Source organism: Mustela nigripes, chromosome 6, assembly GCF_022355385.1.
Source record: "Mustela nigripes isolate SB6536 chromosome 6, MUSNIG.SB6536, whole genome shotgun sequence".
Lineage (NCBI taxonomy): Eukaryota > Metazoa > Chordata > Mammalia > Carnivora > Mustelidae > Mustela > Mustela nigripes.
Window position 1 is genome coordinate 26,505,116 of NC_081562.1, and position 17,954 is coordinate 26,523,069.

The 17,954-nt window shown below is 42.8% G+C and overlaps 1 protein-coding gene across 1 annotated transcript in view; it reads right to left on the reverse strand.

Moving 5' to 3' along the window:
* The window catches only part of CRADD (CASP2 and RIPK1 domain containing adaptor with death domain), a 177,807-nt gene that overhangs the window by 159,301 nt on the left and 552 nt on the right, over positions 1-17,954 (reverse strand). Inside the window, exon 2 of the mRNA XM_059404655.1 lies at positions 16,773-17,076. Within this exon, the coding sequence (XP_059260638.1) occupies positions 16,773-17,070 (298 nt within the window). The 5' untranslated portion in view covers positions 17,071-17,076. The remainder of the gene's footprint in view (positions 1-16,772; positions 17,077-17,954) is intronic.

The following is a 17,954-nucleotide window of genomic DNA, read 5'->3' on the forward strand; positions in this document are numbered from 1 at the left end:
AGTGGTTAAGCCTCTGCCTTCGGCTCAGGTCATGGTCCCGGGGTCCTGGGATCGAGTCCCACAACGGGCTCCCTGCTCAGCGGGAAAGCCTGCTTCCCCCTCACTCTCTGCCTGCCTCTCTGCCTACTTGTGATCTCTGTCTGTCAAATAAATAAATGAATAAAGTCTTAAAAAAAAAATTGCACTCTGTTTTAAGTTTGGTGAAGTGAATGGGTAGAGCCTGGCACCCAGCACACGGTAAGTAGCAACCTCTAAGAAATGCCAAAGAATCACTTTCAGGGAAGATCAAGAACCAAAGAGTTATTCTCCACTGACTAGCCAGGAAAGCTGACACATAAAGTCCAAAAAAAAAGGTGATAATAGTGTAAGAGTGTTACAGGCTGAACTGTGCCTCCCCAGAAGTCCTATGGTGAAGCCCTGATCCCCCAGTACCTTGGTATGTGATTCTACTTGGAGTCTTTAAAGAAGTAATTAAGTTAAAATGAGGCCATTATTCGGCTGGCCCTAATCCAGTATGACTGGTACCCTTGTAAGAGGAGACTATCAGGGGACACGGAGAAACACGGAGATGCACGCACACACGGGGGAAGACCACGTAAAGAGGCAGCGTGAGGGCCAGTGGCGTCTCAGGAGAAACCAAACTTGCTGAAAACTTATGTCGGATTTCCAGACTCTGGGACGATGAGAAAATCAATTTTGGTTGTTCAAGCCACCCAGCCTGCATACTCTATTACGACAACCCGAGCTGACGAGCAGGACAGTTATGATGCTTGGACGTGAAGAGGAGGGAAGCAAATAAGGCCACCACAGATTCACCCGCTCAGACGACACGTATTGGCACCAGGAGGCATTTGGCCATGTGCTAGGTTCTGAGTCCACAAGGATGGAAAGCTGAGTTCTTGCCTTCAGGGAACTCCCAGTCTACTTGAGGACAAAAGTCGACCATAGTTTGGATGTGCCAGAAGAGAAATATTCCCCTGGGGCTTTGGAAACACAGAAGAGGGTTTTCTCAGCCAGCCATGAAAGGGGTACACAAAGCTTCAAGAAAGACGTGAGGTGATATCTGGGCTAAATGCTTCCAAAAACCAAATCAAACAACCCAAAAACCCACCACTTTCTTTGGATTATTTGACTGGGACTGTATTTTCAAACTGGACAAAATAAATATCCTCGAGGAAGAGGGTGTTTGCTGTGAGCAACATGAGGTTTTCTTGTGGCCGCGTAAAGGCAGAGGACAGAAACACAGCTCTCTCTCGGGGCCAGAGAGAGCCATCCAGAAGCCGCTCACACTGAGGTCATCCAGCAAGGGCGCAGATGGGCGCTGCCCTAGGAGAACAGAGCCAGTGAGAAGAGAAGAAGAATTTAACGGAACTCCGGAGAAGGCAAGCACTGAAGAGACAAGCAGGGCAAGAAGCTGAGAAACAGGAGCTGGAGGAGCAGGAAGAAAAACAGGACCAAGGCAGGGGGCAACATCCAGAATGGAAGGGAGGAGCCCCCTGCCCCGCCCCCGACATGCCGCCAAGACAGCAAGTGGCAACCGGAAAAATGCCACTGGACTTAACCAAAGGTTGCTGGTGGCCTCTGGGAAAACAGCTGCAAGGAGCAGCAAATGACCACAGCTTGAGAAGTGAATCACTGTGTTCTGATGGGAGGACATGCATGAAAACCCAAGGAAATAAAAGCTGCCTGAGTCATCTTCTGGGATCGGTAAGCACGGGGTGGGGGTGGGGGGAGCAGAAGACACAGAGGCAGTGGCAGCAACGATGGTGGGGGGCTCTCATTCTCCTCTCCCAGTCTTCGGGGAGCTGCTTGAACACCGACTGAGGAGGACAGAAGCGAGGGTATAAATAAATGGCATTTATTTATTTTTATTATTTTTTTAGAGAGAGAAAGTGTGGAGTGGGGGGAGGGGAGGGGAGGGAGAGAAGCAGACTCTGGGCTGAAGGCACAGCCTGTCCAGAGGTTCCATCTCACGACCCTGAGATCATGGCCTGAGCCAAAACCAAGAGCAGGACACTTAATTGGAAAACTGGCATTTATTCACTACGTGAAAAATACCACCTACATTCACACGGCACTGTATGTTTTAGAGATTCAGCCGTAAAGCCTCTCATTTAATCTCAACAACTCCTCTTAGAGAAGAGCAGAGGCAGCTGTTTCACACGTGAAGAAATTAAAATTTAGAGGAAAACTAACCAAAATAATCTAACCGAACATCACACGGCAGGAAAAGGTAGAAGTCGGACTCCGTCCTGAGCTGAGACCCAGTACCTCCACACGCTTACCCAGCACTCTCACAGAGTGAACTGCTTGCGGCTCTGGGCCGGGTCTCAGTTTCCTCATACGGCAAGTGGGAATGAGAACAGCCCCTACCTCTCACTGTTGGTATAAGTAAAGCACTTAAAAGGGCGAGCTCACCATAAGCGCTCAACGAATATGACTCACTATTGGCTTACATTCAAGGAGCGTAACACATACGCCAGCCATACACACTGGGTACCCATTCTGGGTGCCTATGAATAGCTGTCCAAACCAGAAATCTAGGTATCATGTTAGAATTCTTCTCCCTTGGCCACAGCTCAATCAGGCAACGAGTCTAAGCCCGTGCTTCTCAAACTTCGTGTCATCATTATCTCCTTACAACTTTTCAGACAGGTTTTTCCCTATGCATCCCTCCCATGAAATTTTAATTGCATGGATAACTGCTTATGTGTTTATGTACTGTGGCCCTTTCGAATCTTAATATCTGAGTTTTTTTTCACACCATCCCCCCAACCAGTTTTTGCCCTGTGGGGACCATATCCCCCCTAGGCAGAACACATTTAATAATCCTTCCTCCTAAATCTCTCTAAACCCATTCCCCTCTTCTCTATCCTCAATGCCAGCATCTAGTCCTCCCAATTTTTCATCTAGATTGTTCCAACAGCTTCCTAACTGGGCTCCCTGCCCCTATTTCAGCCCGCTTCCCATCCATATTCCATTGGAGTAGGTGTTCTAAATGCAAGTCTGTTCATGTTGATCCCTTTCTCAAATGTCATCAGTTGTGCTCTATCATAGATTGGATTTTTACACTGCACTCAGGGCCCCTGCTGAGCAGTCCTGGGCCTGTGCCCCCAGACTTGGCTGCCACCACCCCACCCCGCCCCTAGGCACTAGGTGCCCACAATGTACAGCCATCACCTCCACACCTTGGCACTTTGTTGCCTCTGCCTAGGATGCCCTTCCCCTCTGCCTTCTTTATGAACTCCTACTTCCCCTTTAAAACTCAAACAGAAGGTATTGTACACATGTTCTCTAAACCCTTCCCCAATTCCATCTTACTGCAAGCTGTGTGGAGCTGCCCTGTCCCTTGCACATACCTCTCTGTCACAACCCTTCGGTTACCTCTAATGATAATAATGACAACTCACAGTCATTGAATGTTTAATGGATGCCAGGCTCCATTCTAAGCACTTTACATGTATCATCTCATTTATCTGGAGCAATGGTATTAAACTTTATTAATTTCTGTATCTAACTCACAGCAAACAGTGGAAATTCAATAAATGCTTCCTGAAATAATGCAGGAAGCAATGTTTTAGAGTTTCTCGTATATGCTCTTTTCCTCTGACTTACACAGCCCCTCCTACAACGGTTTATGGTCTTTACTCTGGTAATAAGGAAAGGGATGAGATATGATGATCCACCAAAGGTTTTAACAATTTCTTTGAAATACACTCCATGAGTTAGTGAAAAAAGTCATTAGGAATGTCTTTCCGAATGCAAGGAGGAAAAAAATCTAATCTACTATCCAGAACACTCACGTATTTACAAATCTAGTCAATTTGAGGAATATAAATAGATCTTAAAATGCCACAGGCAAAGGCTTAATCACCTATAGTGGAACAGCTTGGGAAAAACAAAGAAAAGATTTAGAAACATAATATTTAAAAGCATACAAACAGGAGACTTAGAAAAAAATCAGGTTATATAATAGCTTAGTGAAACACTTTGAAATAGAATACTAATAGAAAGATAAACAGAAAAATACCTTAAACAACAGAGTGAAAAATATTCCTCTTAGTTCCTTAAGAGTAACTGGAGAAGGTCATTTAAGTCCAGTCCACCACTCCCCCACCCCTGCTAACTGAAATGAAACAACTAGGGCTAGCTTTAATAATTTGAAAAGACTACCTCAAGTTGACTCAGGAAGTTTTACTCTCAAAGGAAAATGTGTATGTGTGTATGTCTGTGCATATATATATATATATATTACACACATATATATATTTTTTAAACACAATCTTCTGAATTTTATTGTTTATTTAGCATCACATTGAGAAATTCCAGATTTAAGAGTTGGTATCAAGTAAGTAACAACTCTCTGGAAACGATCGGAGTTCAGAAAAGAGAGAGCTTCTAAAACAACGTCCTAGGGTAAAAACCCAAATACTGCATTTCACTCCTCATTTGTTATGAACTGTGTTAGCTCTGAACAATGAGATTATGGGTGACTTCCATTTTCTTAGTATCTTTCTAGAGCCTTTCCTTTTAAAACAACAAATATGTGCTGCTTTTATATTTGGGAGAAAAAGAGCTGTTTTCACTTTTTAAAACCTATGTTTTGTTAAAGAATAAGAACATTTGTTATTAATTTACAAGTCACTTTCATGTACAGCAGCTAACTTTCCATTTATGATAACAAATATATGTACTTAAAGTCACTACATCTGATAAGTGCCACAAGGCCCAAGATAATTTGACATACTTCCCAAGAAAATGTGAGGTCTCTAATTCATCTCTTGGAATCTGGGCTCTGGGATACCTTAACCAAAGAATACAGTGAGAGTTAACACTATGCCAGCCTCTGGGCCCAGGCCTTAAGAACTGGCAGCTTCTACTTCCTGCATCTTGAAACTCAACCACCACACTGTAAGGAAACCCCAGCCACCTGCAGAAAGGCCTACATGGAGAGGAACCAACACGCAGCACCAATTTACCAGAAATATGAGTGACACATCTGGGAGGTGGCCCCTCCAGCCCCACTTAAGCCACTGTGACCAACACCAGGTGAAGCAGAAATGAGCTGCCCCCTTCTGAGCCCTGCCCAAATTGCACGTTCATGTAAAAATAAATGTTATTTTAAACCACTAAGTTTTGTAGTAGCTTGTGACACAACAACAGATAACTAGAAATCCCATTTTGTTTACCTCTACCTAATTTAAATTCCTTGAGGGTATTATTCCATCTTTAGGTTCATCTTCGTAGTCCTGCCTTCATTTGCTCTGTAAGCATGCAGGGACTAATGGGTTGCCAGCACTATGCTAGCTAGGTGCTTCGGGTACAGAGGGAAAAAGTCTCTGCCTTAGAGATGCTCACAGTCTATTTTCAGAGACAGACAGATAAACAGACAAACAAACAAAAATAGACAATGACAACCATAATCTCACAGCTTTGGCAGAAGAGCCAGCAGTGGTAGAGAGTCAATAAATGTTGGCTAAATAAATGAATGAACCGATCAGGTTCTCAGAACTACTTTGCGAATTAGATACTACCATCCTTTTACAGATGATGTGTACTGATTAGTGATGTATTACTTCTGAGCTCTACATTCACCCTCTTTGCCCTGCTTTGTGACACTGGGGCTGGACCCTGTGAACATTTCTCCTTTGCCAGATCATGCAGTGTTCGTTTTCATCAAAAGAGGGCACTGGAAGGACACTGAAAGGCCACAGCAGAGGAAGGGGCTTTTCGCTGGGTTTGGGCTGCTTTATCCCCTCTAAAGTGTACTGCCAGTGGCATTTGGGTGCTTACGCCAAGGAATTTCCCTGCCATTCAGCAGACTGCTCAGGAACAACTCTGGTCCACCCACATGATCTACCAAGATTCTCCACCTAGTGGGCTGACCAGCTCCCAGCCTGGACCCTCTGGCAACTTCACTGGCCACCGGCAGTCACTTCATCTCCAAAGTGGACTGAAATTCTGTCTTGGAGGGAAACTCTTGCACGTTCTTAGTGCCTTCACCTTCTCCAATAGCCCAAGAAAAAGCAGACCTCTTCACCTCTTCAGTAGTTAGTCATAATGAACCTTTTACTAGTTAATGATTCTTTATATTAAGATTTCCTTGTTCACATTACTGTGTGGTTTTTGTCTCCTGAATGGATCCTGACTGGCCCTCGAAAGAATAGAAGGGGTCAAATACGAGGGGCCCAAAAAAGGACAATTGCCAACAGCACCATCAAAGGGCTGGTTCATAATAAAAAGAAATTGAAAGGGAAGAGATAAAGACTCGGCAAAGAAAAACTGCCCAGTCAATCTCATTCAGAATCTTTACTTTGTCTAATCACATTTCTTAGAAAATGTTTTTTATCTTCTTCAGTGTTTTTTTAACCTCCCATTTGGCAAACTGTTTTTAAAAACGCAGTGAAAACATTGGCTACATGTGAGACCCAAGGAAACAAAAGGTCAAGCAAATAAAGAAGCTGTAGGGAACCCAGGTCAGGTGCTCTGAAACATGTGACACTGACCAGAACCAAGAACTGGTATTAGGGACCCAGAAGAGCCTTGCAATTAATATAGCATAGACTGGTCGACCAGACTGTCAGTGTTCAAATCTCAGCTCTGCTACTACCAAGTTATGCAACCTTGGGCAATTTGTCTAATACCTTCATTTGTAAAATGCAAATGATGGTAATAGTACTGACCTCAAAGGTCTATGAGGATAAAGTGAGTTTATGGATATAAAGCTCTAAAGCCAGAACCCAATCTAAATTCTCTAACCACCTCTTGACTTCAACATCCTCATTCTGTTTTCTTCCCCCAATATCTTCTGATTTTGGAAAGGTTTCAGAATACCTATCTTGCTCTAAATACTGCCCTCCTCTAATTTTCCTATCACGTCTGACCTTTGACCAGGGCCTTGGTGGAACATTCTCCTTCTTTAAAGGGCTATCATTTTTTTGCAGGCCCACAAGTGTGGAACCTGTTCCATATAAAAAGAATGGGTGTGATATATGATAGAGGCTGTCCTTTAATCAGCTTTCACCTCTTCCTTTTAGATCTGTCCCCTCCCCACTACAGGTGACTCTGGTGTCCTAAAGAAAGGCCCATGACTCAACCTAGGCCAGTCAAACGCTGAATCTAGAGATGAGGCACAGCAGAGGAACTCGGCTGGAGATGGTCGTCAGTCGCCAGAGATCTTGTTGCCTCATTCCTGCTTTACCAAGCCCAAGCATTTTAGCAATTCCTTCAAGGTTGTGAACAGCCCTATATATGTTAGAGGAATTCCTATTTTTGCTTATGTTAGCAAGAAATCTACTGCTTGAACAAAGGAGCCCACATACTCGCTGTTAGGCTGACTTATGTCTTCGAGTTTCCTCACCTGTGCAGTGGGGGGTCTCTGAGGTCCCTTCCACCTCTAAGCTTCTACAGTTCTAACCCCAGGGCAGGTCCCAGCAGATGTGCTCAGCTGACTCTGCAGATCTCCCTAACAACGATTACCACCCAGCAGCCATACACCTTATGCACAAATGGTGGAGCTGAGAGATGCATTAAAAGTCTTACATTTAGGTTATGAAACCACAAAGCTCTCCTTTGCCACTTACTATATCTCAGCAGTATTATTTTGGTAACAGCATCACCACGCTCTCTGCTATGGTGCTGAGCATAAATAGAACGTGAACATTTCCAGGAATTGTCAACTTGGCACTTCTTACAAGGAGTTAAGATTTCTTTTGTAACATTAACAAAAATAAAGCCTAGGACTAAACTTCTTTTAGAGGTCACATTTCCTTCTCAATTAAAATTTACTGTTTGGAAAAGTACAATGTACCCTTTTTTCCCTCTGGGGAAAAAGTCCTCCAAAGAATCATATACATACACTCCTTACTGTTCAAGCTGAGGAACAAGTATAAACACAGCTGCCTATTAAAATTAAGCAAAGGCAAACATTCCTGCAGCTAGCTACAACAACAGCCTACAAGTTTCAACTACACCCATAAAAAGAGAAAGCTACCTTGCTAAGTGCACGGTTAAACTCTTGAAGTTGTGCCACCGGAACAGCTAGTTATTAGAACTGATGGCTTTCGGCTTTCGATAGGAAGATTTAACAGCTGCCAAAGTGGAACCTGATTCCAGCACCGCTCCTAATCACAGCCAAGAAGATTTAGTCTTTTTTCTACTCTCAAGAAGCAAGTTGGAATAGAAGCAACCCAAGGGTTCTGTTCCTTGACCCCAAATGGCCCCACATTAGACCTTGGCCCCCCAAAAAGAATTTTTTTTAAAGATTTTATTTATTTATTTGACAGAGAGAGAGAGATCACAAGTAGGCAGAGAGGCAGGCAGAGAGAGAGGAGGAAGCAGGCTCCCTGCCGAGCAGAGAGCCTAATGCGGGGCTCGATCCCAGGACCCTGAGATCATGACCTGAGCTGAAGGCAGAGGCTTAACCCACTGAGCCAACCAGGCGCCCCCCCAAAAAATAATTTTTAAAAAGAGATGGGGGAGAGAGAGATACCAACCAGGACTTACTCATCTGACAATAGGCAGGAAAGAGAAAGACAGGGAAGCCTCTTGGGCTGCATATCTGGGAATGACTGAAGTAGGGGAAGGAAGACAATTGGGGGCTGGTAAATGATGGGTTCTGGAGCAGCCATGGGTTGTCAGAAGTAGGAGGGGAAGAAAAGCACACCTTAAAAATGTGTTTTCATAGGCTATGAATTAGCAGGCTCTGAAAACCTAAATTCCAAATTTGGCTTTCCTGGGTTGAATGACCCTGAACAAGCGACTGAACATCTCTGTGCCTCCATTTTCTCCTCTATGCAGTAACAGTAATAAGACCACCTGTCTCACCTGGACAGTACCTGGCACAAAGTAAAGCCACCAATAAATATTGTGATAGTTATTTTATTGGCTAAGCCATCTTCAGTCTTCCCAACATTGTCTCTCTCCTCTCTCATCCATCCTCCAGCCATCTTCAACTCACTTCGTATCTGAGTGATACGAAGCATCCAACTCATTCTCCATGGGCAGGTTTATCTCCATTTGGACAACTTGATCTACAGAGCACCAAATATTCCAGATGTTTGTAATTATCTAACAATGTAAAGAGGCAATGAAAATAATTCCCTCAAATCCAAATTTATCTGCTAATTCAAAACGCTCCAGTCAATGTTGTTGTGTGTACATTGAGCCTGTGTATCCCCAAAGAGCCCTAATGGATTTTTGTATTGGTAGTGGAGTCATACCTGTGTGGGGTCTGGGATTCTGGAACATTCTTGAGCAATAACATTCAAAGAATTAAAAACACTTGCGATTACAGAATCAAAACAAAACTACGTATCATCTGTATCTACATTCCTACCACCTTTTGCTCTTCACTTCATCAGAAAACAAGAACAACTCTTCAAGCAAGTACACAACTCTGGGAAACTCATCCTTGGGGAGTAACAAGTGACAAAGGAGCCATGCCCCTAATCAGCTGGTCAGAGTTCCAGCTTCCCAACCCTGGCTGCACTTTAAAATAACTTTATGAGGTGTTTGTGCATGTCTCTGTGCTTGCATGTGTGCCCGTGTGTGTGTGTGTGTGTGTGTGTGTATCTTAATACCACAGCCAGGATCACACCTCCACAGATTTTGGCATGAACTGGCCTGTGTCAAAGTCAAGGGATCAGTAGTTTTTCTAAAGCCAGCACTGAGAAAGACTAAGCAAAATCAACCACAAGAGTCAGTAGGGTGATTAATGTAGCCAAGTGGTGTGTACGTCGACCCAAGGAAGAAAAAAGTCACAGTGAGAATTTCTAAGAGAAAAGAACATTAAATCCATTTTTTAAAGTGAAATGGAGGCAACCCTGCTGGAGAGAGGCCTGTCACATGGTTTGCTATTCCTAGAAAGAGCTACAATTAGCTGCCAACAGATGCATTATTTCATCAGTCCCATAAATACTTGATAAAAGTCTTCCGCTCTTCCTTTATGTCAGCCTTGCAGAAGCCGGGTGGGGAGAGGGAGGTCAGGCGGGACTCTTCTAATAAAATGCAGTACTAAACTATCAAAATTTCCTTTTAAATGATTAAAATTAGCATTAATAAAAATAAAATATTTTAGCAAAATCTTATCCCAGTATACTCTAAAAGCCCTTGAAAATTTTCCTCTTCAAACAAACAAAAAAAGCATTAGTACAATTTTTTTAAAGCTTATTTCAATTATTAACACTAGAGCGTAATATAATTCCATTTCAAACCCAGTGGGAAGTCAAGATTGCACAGCAGAAGAAATCCTAAATCAAGAGTTGGGAGGCCTGGATTCTAGTTGGCATTAAATTACATTAACTAGCTATGTAATCATGGACAAGTTGACTTAATCTCCATAGGTTTCAGCTTTTTCGGAGAAAAATTAGATGATCTGTGAGTCCCTCGTGGCCTAAAATTCTGGGATACCAGAATATGTCTCTGTCTTGCTGACTCTGAACATGTTTATAATTTAGAAAACATAAAATTAAATCATTCTGGCAATTCTACTATTAAATTTAACCAATTCCCAACCACTGTGCATAATCTGAAGAAGCAAAACAATAAAGAACCTTGAATTTGGCACCCTTTTCTATCTGAACTAGAGCTGGAGCCTTCCTCCCCCAACTATGCAACCAGGGGCTCCTGCCCCAAACTCCTGTCTTTTTAAACGAGAAAATGCATGAAAAGCATCTTTACAATTTTTGCCACATCTTCATACCACTATTTTCATAGTATTTTTTTATGTGACTCATTTTTACCTAAATAAAAGCAATGTATTTTCAAAAGTAGCTTCATAAATGAAAACAGTTTTACTTGCCATAAATGGAAGGAAATCATTAGAAGGCAACACAACTCAACTCCAGCTAAATACTGTTGTCCACAGAAGGCTTTACGCATAAGGAACTTTTCCAGTGTCAAGGAACTGCCAGTGTCAAGAAAGATGCTACAGCAAAGGGAAGCTTTCACCTGAAGGTTATCACAATTGAAACACAAAGAAACAGGAAATGACTCTCTCACCACGTGATTCACTCCAGTAGCTGCATTTCATCTGAAATCATTTTAAGAACCACCCAGAATCATGGCTGTGCACACATCTCACATTTTGGGAAGTGCAGCAACAAGCGGTGGAGCCTGGGCCTTGGCTGACGTGCAGTGTGAATCCGCTCTCTGTGAGGAAGGTTCTCCACACTGGGCTCTAGCCACACTGTCACTGAAGGCTCCCGCTGGAGCCCCTGGGCCTCTGCGGTCCCCTTTCTCTGAAACGCTCTTCTTCCAAGCATCCTCTCTGTTGCAGAGCCCGGGTCTGTGCTCCGCATCCTCAGGCAGAGAGGCTTTCTCTGGCCACCCTGCATGATGTGCGGAGACCTTCCTCACCATCAGCGCTAACTTTCACTCGTTTGCTTGTTGTCTGTCCCCACCAGACTACAGCATTTGGTAAACTCTAGAAGACAGGGGCTTTGTCTCCCCTGACATCCTAGCACCTAATGCCAATACTCAATATTTCTTCAATGAATAAATGAATCCCCTCGATCGATCTGGAGGGCTTTCACAGGCCTTCTTACCTAGTGCCCAGTATCAAGCTGGTCCCCAGGCAGTGTATGAGAAATCACACTGGGGCTCTCTGCAGCCCCTGCCCTTACAACAGAGAAGGGTCTCACCATGGACGCTGACCCACCACTCCCTCTCAAGCACACAGGATGCCACAAAGTGAACTCTACCCAGCCACAGTGGAAGCTCCTGGAGAGACCACAAGCTGGGGAGATCAACACCAAACTTATTACATGCAGAGTAGGGCTGATTCATGGTATGACTGGAGAATCCCAGGCTGGAAATCTCTCCAGTAAACCTATTACAATCCCCAAGATTGTTGCCATTATTGCTCAGTAACTTCAGATGCATCCAAGTATACATCTGAGAACCAGAAGAGATCCTGAGATAGTAATTGATACGCCTCTGCATGGTTACACAAGGCCAGCTCCAAAAGGAACAGGCTTAGCCCAGGAGCCCTCGTACAGAGGGGAAGCAGACCAGGCCTGCATCCCGCGCCATGGAGGGCAGCCAGTGTCAGGGCACAGGGTCCATGGTGAGGACCGGCTTAAGCTCAGGCAAAGCTGGAGCCAAGAGCCTCAGGAGGCTAGAGTGTCGAGGCGTCTGATGCTAACATATGAGGCACCAAGCTGCGTTCCAAGACATCTGTCCTTCATCCTTGCCAGTGGCTAAGAGGACATAAAGCCAGACTCTAGCCTACAGAGGAGGGAGGAGGAAAAAACTCCCAAGCCTAACCTAAGACTGGAGTAAAAGGCAAAGTCACCAGGTTGACTGGTACGGGAGAATCACAGCAGAGACCGGGTCCCACAAACAGGGCCAACACAGTGGAACAGGGAGTCCTGGGGCCCAGGAATCACTCCCACCAGAACTTAGGCTAAGTCCCACCAACTGGTGAGACTTGGGCTCCCATAAACCTCTTTTCCAGATCCAGATTAGCTCAGGCACTGAGCCTGCCAACAGACAGGGCCCATAAGCATAAGAAAGCCAGGCAGGCGGGCACATGCTGCCTACACCCAGACCCAGCACAGTTCTCATCTCCTGAAAGACAGAACAGGAGCCCAGAGAGGACTGCCAGCTGATCTACTGTCTACTATGTGACCTTGGCCAGAAAGCCACACATTATGAAGTGTCCCTTCCACAGTGCCAAGCTGGCTTAAGTAATATTGTTGCCAGAATTTCTCTTCTAAAATGTAAGAGTCCTTTTATATTTTAGAGGGTGAGAAAAACACAAAATCAATTATCCATTAACATCTTAGACTTTTTTTTTTTAACATAAATAGGAAGGCCCATCAATTAGGTAGACTCTGAAAGAAACAAAGGTATAAGGTGTTTTTTATGTTTTGGGATTTCCTGGGTGTAGGGTTTAAGAGACCAGAGAGGATTAAGATACAAGTGGATTCTTCTCTAATAAAAAGCAACTAACTAGAATCTGTGACCAAATAGGGCCTGATGAGACAACTCAAAATTTACAAGTGAAACACAGAAATTAAATAAGCAAAGAGGAAACCATGATTCTCTGAGCCCAAAATAAGAACACTTCTTAATAAAATTAAATCAATTCATTCTTGGAGAAGTTTCAGCCTTTTGGCCAAAGAGAAAGCCATTCCTGCCCATTGGTTCTCAGACCTCCCAAAAAAGGACCACGAAACCTACACAAATTAATAAATAATGACAATCAAAACGAGTAAAAGATCAGATAAGGTTAATATATGCACATAATATATAAGCACCATATCTTCCTACAGTTTAGTTCCTCAAAATTCAAAAATGCCTTTACAAAAATATAAATGGATTTTTTAAAAGCTTATTTAAATTACTCTTAAAACACTAGAGAAGCACAGAGTCCTGGGAAATAGACCTCTGCATCCATCTGCATTTCGTACTGGAATATTAAACTCAACTCTTTCCAGCATTAAAAACAAAACAAACAAACCACCAAAAAAAAAGCCCTTAGGTTTTCAATTAATTAAGTCTCAATAAATTTTAGAATTAAAATATCACCATCAACTTAAATAAACACTGTTCAAGGTCCCAAATAAGAGAAGGATGTTAACTAAAAACTCCTTTAAAATGTATCATTTCCCAAATAATTAATGAATTTAATTAAGTCTATCATTTCCTCCATCGCTTAGTCTCTCACACACATTATAATTTTTTTTACTTGTATCTTTATATGTCTTCCTAAAACTTAAGGTATTGCAGATTTTCCGTAAGTGGATTTTAAAAGTGATTTTTATGAGGGAGAAAAATACAAAGTGAAGAAGGGAATGATAAACTTCAAATTCAGGAATTACCAATAAGTAGGGGTTGTGGCTAAGGTAGGCCTAGGGAGGAACACCCAGGGTCCTCAAAGGCAATGGTAATTTTTTTTTTAAAAACTTAGTGATGGTGGGGTGCCTGGGTGGCTCAGTCAGTTAAGTGTCTGCCTTTGGCTCAGTCATGATCCCAGGGTCCTGGGACTGAGTCCCACATTAAGCTCCCTGCTTGGCAGGAAGTCTGCTTCTCTCTCTGCCTGCCACTCTCCTGCCTGTGCTCTCTCTCTGACAAATAAATAGATAAAATATTTTTTTTAAAAACTTAGCAATGGGGAGACAGGTGTTCCCTGCACTATTATTCCCCATACCTTACTTGTATTTTATAATCTTACTGAAAATACTCAATAATTAACAAAACTTTTTTTATTTTTTAAATATTTGATATTTTTATTAAATATTAAATATTAAAATTAAATTAAATATTAAAATATTTAATATTTTTAATATTTTGAGTATTTTTTACTTAGCATATTTAATTTTTTAAAAGATTTTTATTTATTTATCTGACAGGCAGAGAGGCAGGTGGAGAGAGAGAGATGTGGAAGCAGGCTTCCCACTGAGCAGAGAGCGTGATGCGGGGCTTGATCCTGGGATCATGACCTGAGCCGAAGGCAGAGACTTTAACCCACTGAGCCACCCAGGCGCCCCAACAAAACTTATTTTAAAAGTAAGTTTATGTTATTATCACTGCAAAAGGTATATAGAAAACATAAAGAGTAAATCGAACTCTTTCTTCAAAACATTTTTCAATAGCCAAGTTACTCTGACAAAAAGTAAAGCAAGAGTACTTAAAATCCGTACGGTAACAAACCTATCCTTCCCTTTGAACACTTCCACAGAACTAACAAATCAATATTTTTCATACAGACACACACTATTTTTTCTCATGTTTCGCTGTTTCATTTTGTTTACTTTAAAACTAGTTTTCCCTCAACTTCTGTGTAACTTTCACTGTTTGGTTAAAAAAATCATAATTTTTTTTCTCATTCTCTGAATAAATCTGAAAAAGCGAAAATGGGGGGGGGGTCATACCTCTGTGAACAACGTACAACAGGACTAGTTACATCATCCAAAATGACTGTAATATTAAATGAAATATCTTGGTAGTAACGGTGTTTAGATTCGCTTCCTTTGTTTTTTTTTTTTTCCAACTATCTGGTGCCAAGAGGAATCTCGAAGTCAAATACCAGGAAAAGACACTGGGTACCCTAATACTTCTCTTAACCTGTCCCCAGCTCTACACTATTTATTCTGCTTTCAGGGAAATGGTAGAAATGTCTTAGCTCCTTTAGTTTGGATTTGTTCACACATCTGAAGTACTTAATTTTGGAAGGACACTTGAACTTGAGAATTCCTGGGGCCCTGAAAGGACAGCTATTTTCAATATTTCAAAAAGCCTAAAACACATTTACCTGTAATTCGGTCATGCTAGGAAATGAAAATGTGTTTGTTTTTTCCCCTGCGATTTAACCAAGCTTTCCTAAGTTAAGGGGTTACCTCGTGCAGAGCGGATATCCGGACATCTGTCGTTAATAATAGAAGGATTCGTCATGATTAGTTAGCACTTGGGGTCTGAAAAATCATTCAAAATATAAGGTCCATAAAAAAAGAAAACCCCCAAATGAAAATAAATATGAGGTTCCATGGGGCAAAAATAATAAAACTGGTCTTTTATTACTGGCATTTGTTTTCTAACGGGTTATGCTGGTATTTTTACAACTGCAACAATGAAGTCGGAGGACCACTGTCCCAGAGGAGTTCTAACTATCACTGCTTTCAAACACTCCGGAGCATGCTCATTTCCTAACTGTTCCAAATTTGCAAGTCAACTTGCAATTTTTTTTTTTAATTTTATGTCTTTTTAAATTAATTTTATTTTATTTAAAGATGTTTTCTTCTTTTATTTATGTATTTATTTTTAATTAATTAATTAATTAATTAACCAACTCAGTTCTCTGCTCCTCCAACTTTTTAAGACAGTAAAAGTCATGGAGTTCTTAAGAGGGAAAATGTTTCACATCACATCTCTACCCTGAGACAAGCCAGGCTCATTGCACCGGGACTGTTTCTCTTCTCCATAGCTTCCAACATTCTATTTTTTTTTTTAATGTTGAGTTTGTTTGTTTGTTTAAGATTTTATTTATTTATTTGACAGAGAGAGATCACAAGTAGGCAGAGAGGTGAGGAAGTAGGCTCCCTGCCCAGCAGAGAGCCCGATGCGGGGCTCGATCCCAGAACCCTGGGATCATGACCTGAGCTGAAGGCAGAGGCTTAACCCACTGAGCCACCCAGGCGCCCCATCCAACATTCTTTAAAGTCAAAATGCAACCCTCCCCAAACTACTAGCCCTATAACATTGAATGCTTTGGGCGTCTGAACAAAGCCAAACTAAAAAGACTGACTTGAAATCAATAACCTTTAAAAACTTACTTAACCAGCTTTCTAAATAATCCCCTTTGGCCGTGCAGGGTAGCCTAGGGAACAGGTGCAAGGCATGCCTTCCTAGAGGCTGTCTCCTCCTTCATGAAGCTGACCTTCTCCATCCGGCCTCTCTGGCACCCCACAAATCAGTTACCAGTAAGCCTAATGCATGCTTTCCTATCTGCACTTTCCAAATGGCGCCCAATGCCAAGGGCTGAGATATGACCTGGCTCTCACATGAGAACATGCCTCCCCAGTGACTTGCCAAGTTTCCCTGGAAGCATTTCTAAGTGTATTCCATGACCTCGCGCCTCACCCTTGGGATCATGGCTCATTCTTCCTTCCCTGCACTTCCTAATTCCACCTCCTCATCCTGTACCTCCAATGTCGTGGGCCTTCAGTCCAAACTCTTCCCGACTCCCAGCCTAACACCCCAACTTCACATCCAAAGGACACTGTTTCAACAATTTTGCGGCTGGTTTGCAGTGATCTTTTGACGCCTACCTGCAGGCAGCTCAGTTACAGCTTCTTCCCTGGCCTTCTCCAGCTTCTCCCTAACCCAGGGAAATTCCTGCAGGGAATCTAGGAACGCATCAAATGCTTTAGGACCTCTGGAAGGTAGGATATCCAGCAGCAGCATTGTTTTCCGGAGGCCTGTGGCTTGAGCTTTGATTTCTTGAACGTGGTTTTCTGTCAAGACCCCTTCCTGGTAAAGATACTGAAGAACCAGTCCCTCCACCAGGACCTCGGCGCCCAGCTCCAGCCGAAGGGAGCGAAGCACCTGCTTGTCTCTAGCCTCCATTTCTCCCTGGGAAGAGACAAAATAGGAGCTCAGATTACAGGGAGCTGATTAACCCCTAAACACAGCGTCCCACAGGCAATGCAAGATCCTTAAGGTCAGGTACCACTTTGAACCTCAGCAGAGTCCAGGCCATGGTGTTTTAGTACACAGCTGTTAAGCCAAAGCAAATTAATTTTTGAATGTTTCCAAACATAATGAACCACCTGAATGTGAACCATCTTTTCTATTTTTGCTTTCCATACAATGGAATCCTAGCACCGTTCCTTGCTTGGTAAAAAGATTTGGAAAAAACTGGGCCGTGGACCCTGCTTAAAAAGAAGCTATGATCTGAGAATTACAGAGCAGCATTTCATTTTAACATACTTAAAAAGAAACAGTGGCTTTAACTTAGCCTTCATCAGATACACCCCAATACCAGAGAAACGGCCAACATGCATGCAGGTGCCCTTCTGACCGTTGGCATTTGCTGAACCTGCATAGCATAGCCATGGGAGTGGGCGCCAGAAACTGGTAAGTACCAGTAAGCTTGAGGTTCTCCTCCCTAAGATAAAAGCCCTATATATCATCACCTCCAAGAAAAAATATTTATTGTGTGTGCCTCTGCAATAAACTTTATATATGGTCACAGACTCAACCGCTTCCAAGAATAACGAATCTCTTTCACAATACCGCCCGGACTACATGTGTATGGGACATTTAATGGGGATTTTTTTTTTCTTTACAAGAAAAGAATGTCCACACACCAGTCGTGGTCAGGGGCCAGGCACGATTTTAAGGCTTGTTTTCAAGATCACTGCGCGAGTTTGAAAGCGCTTGTGTGGGGGCTATGAAGGCAAAGAAAGGGTGTGGGGGGCAGATGGGGCTTCCGGGAACCCACAGAAAGT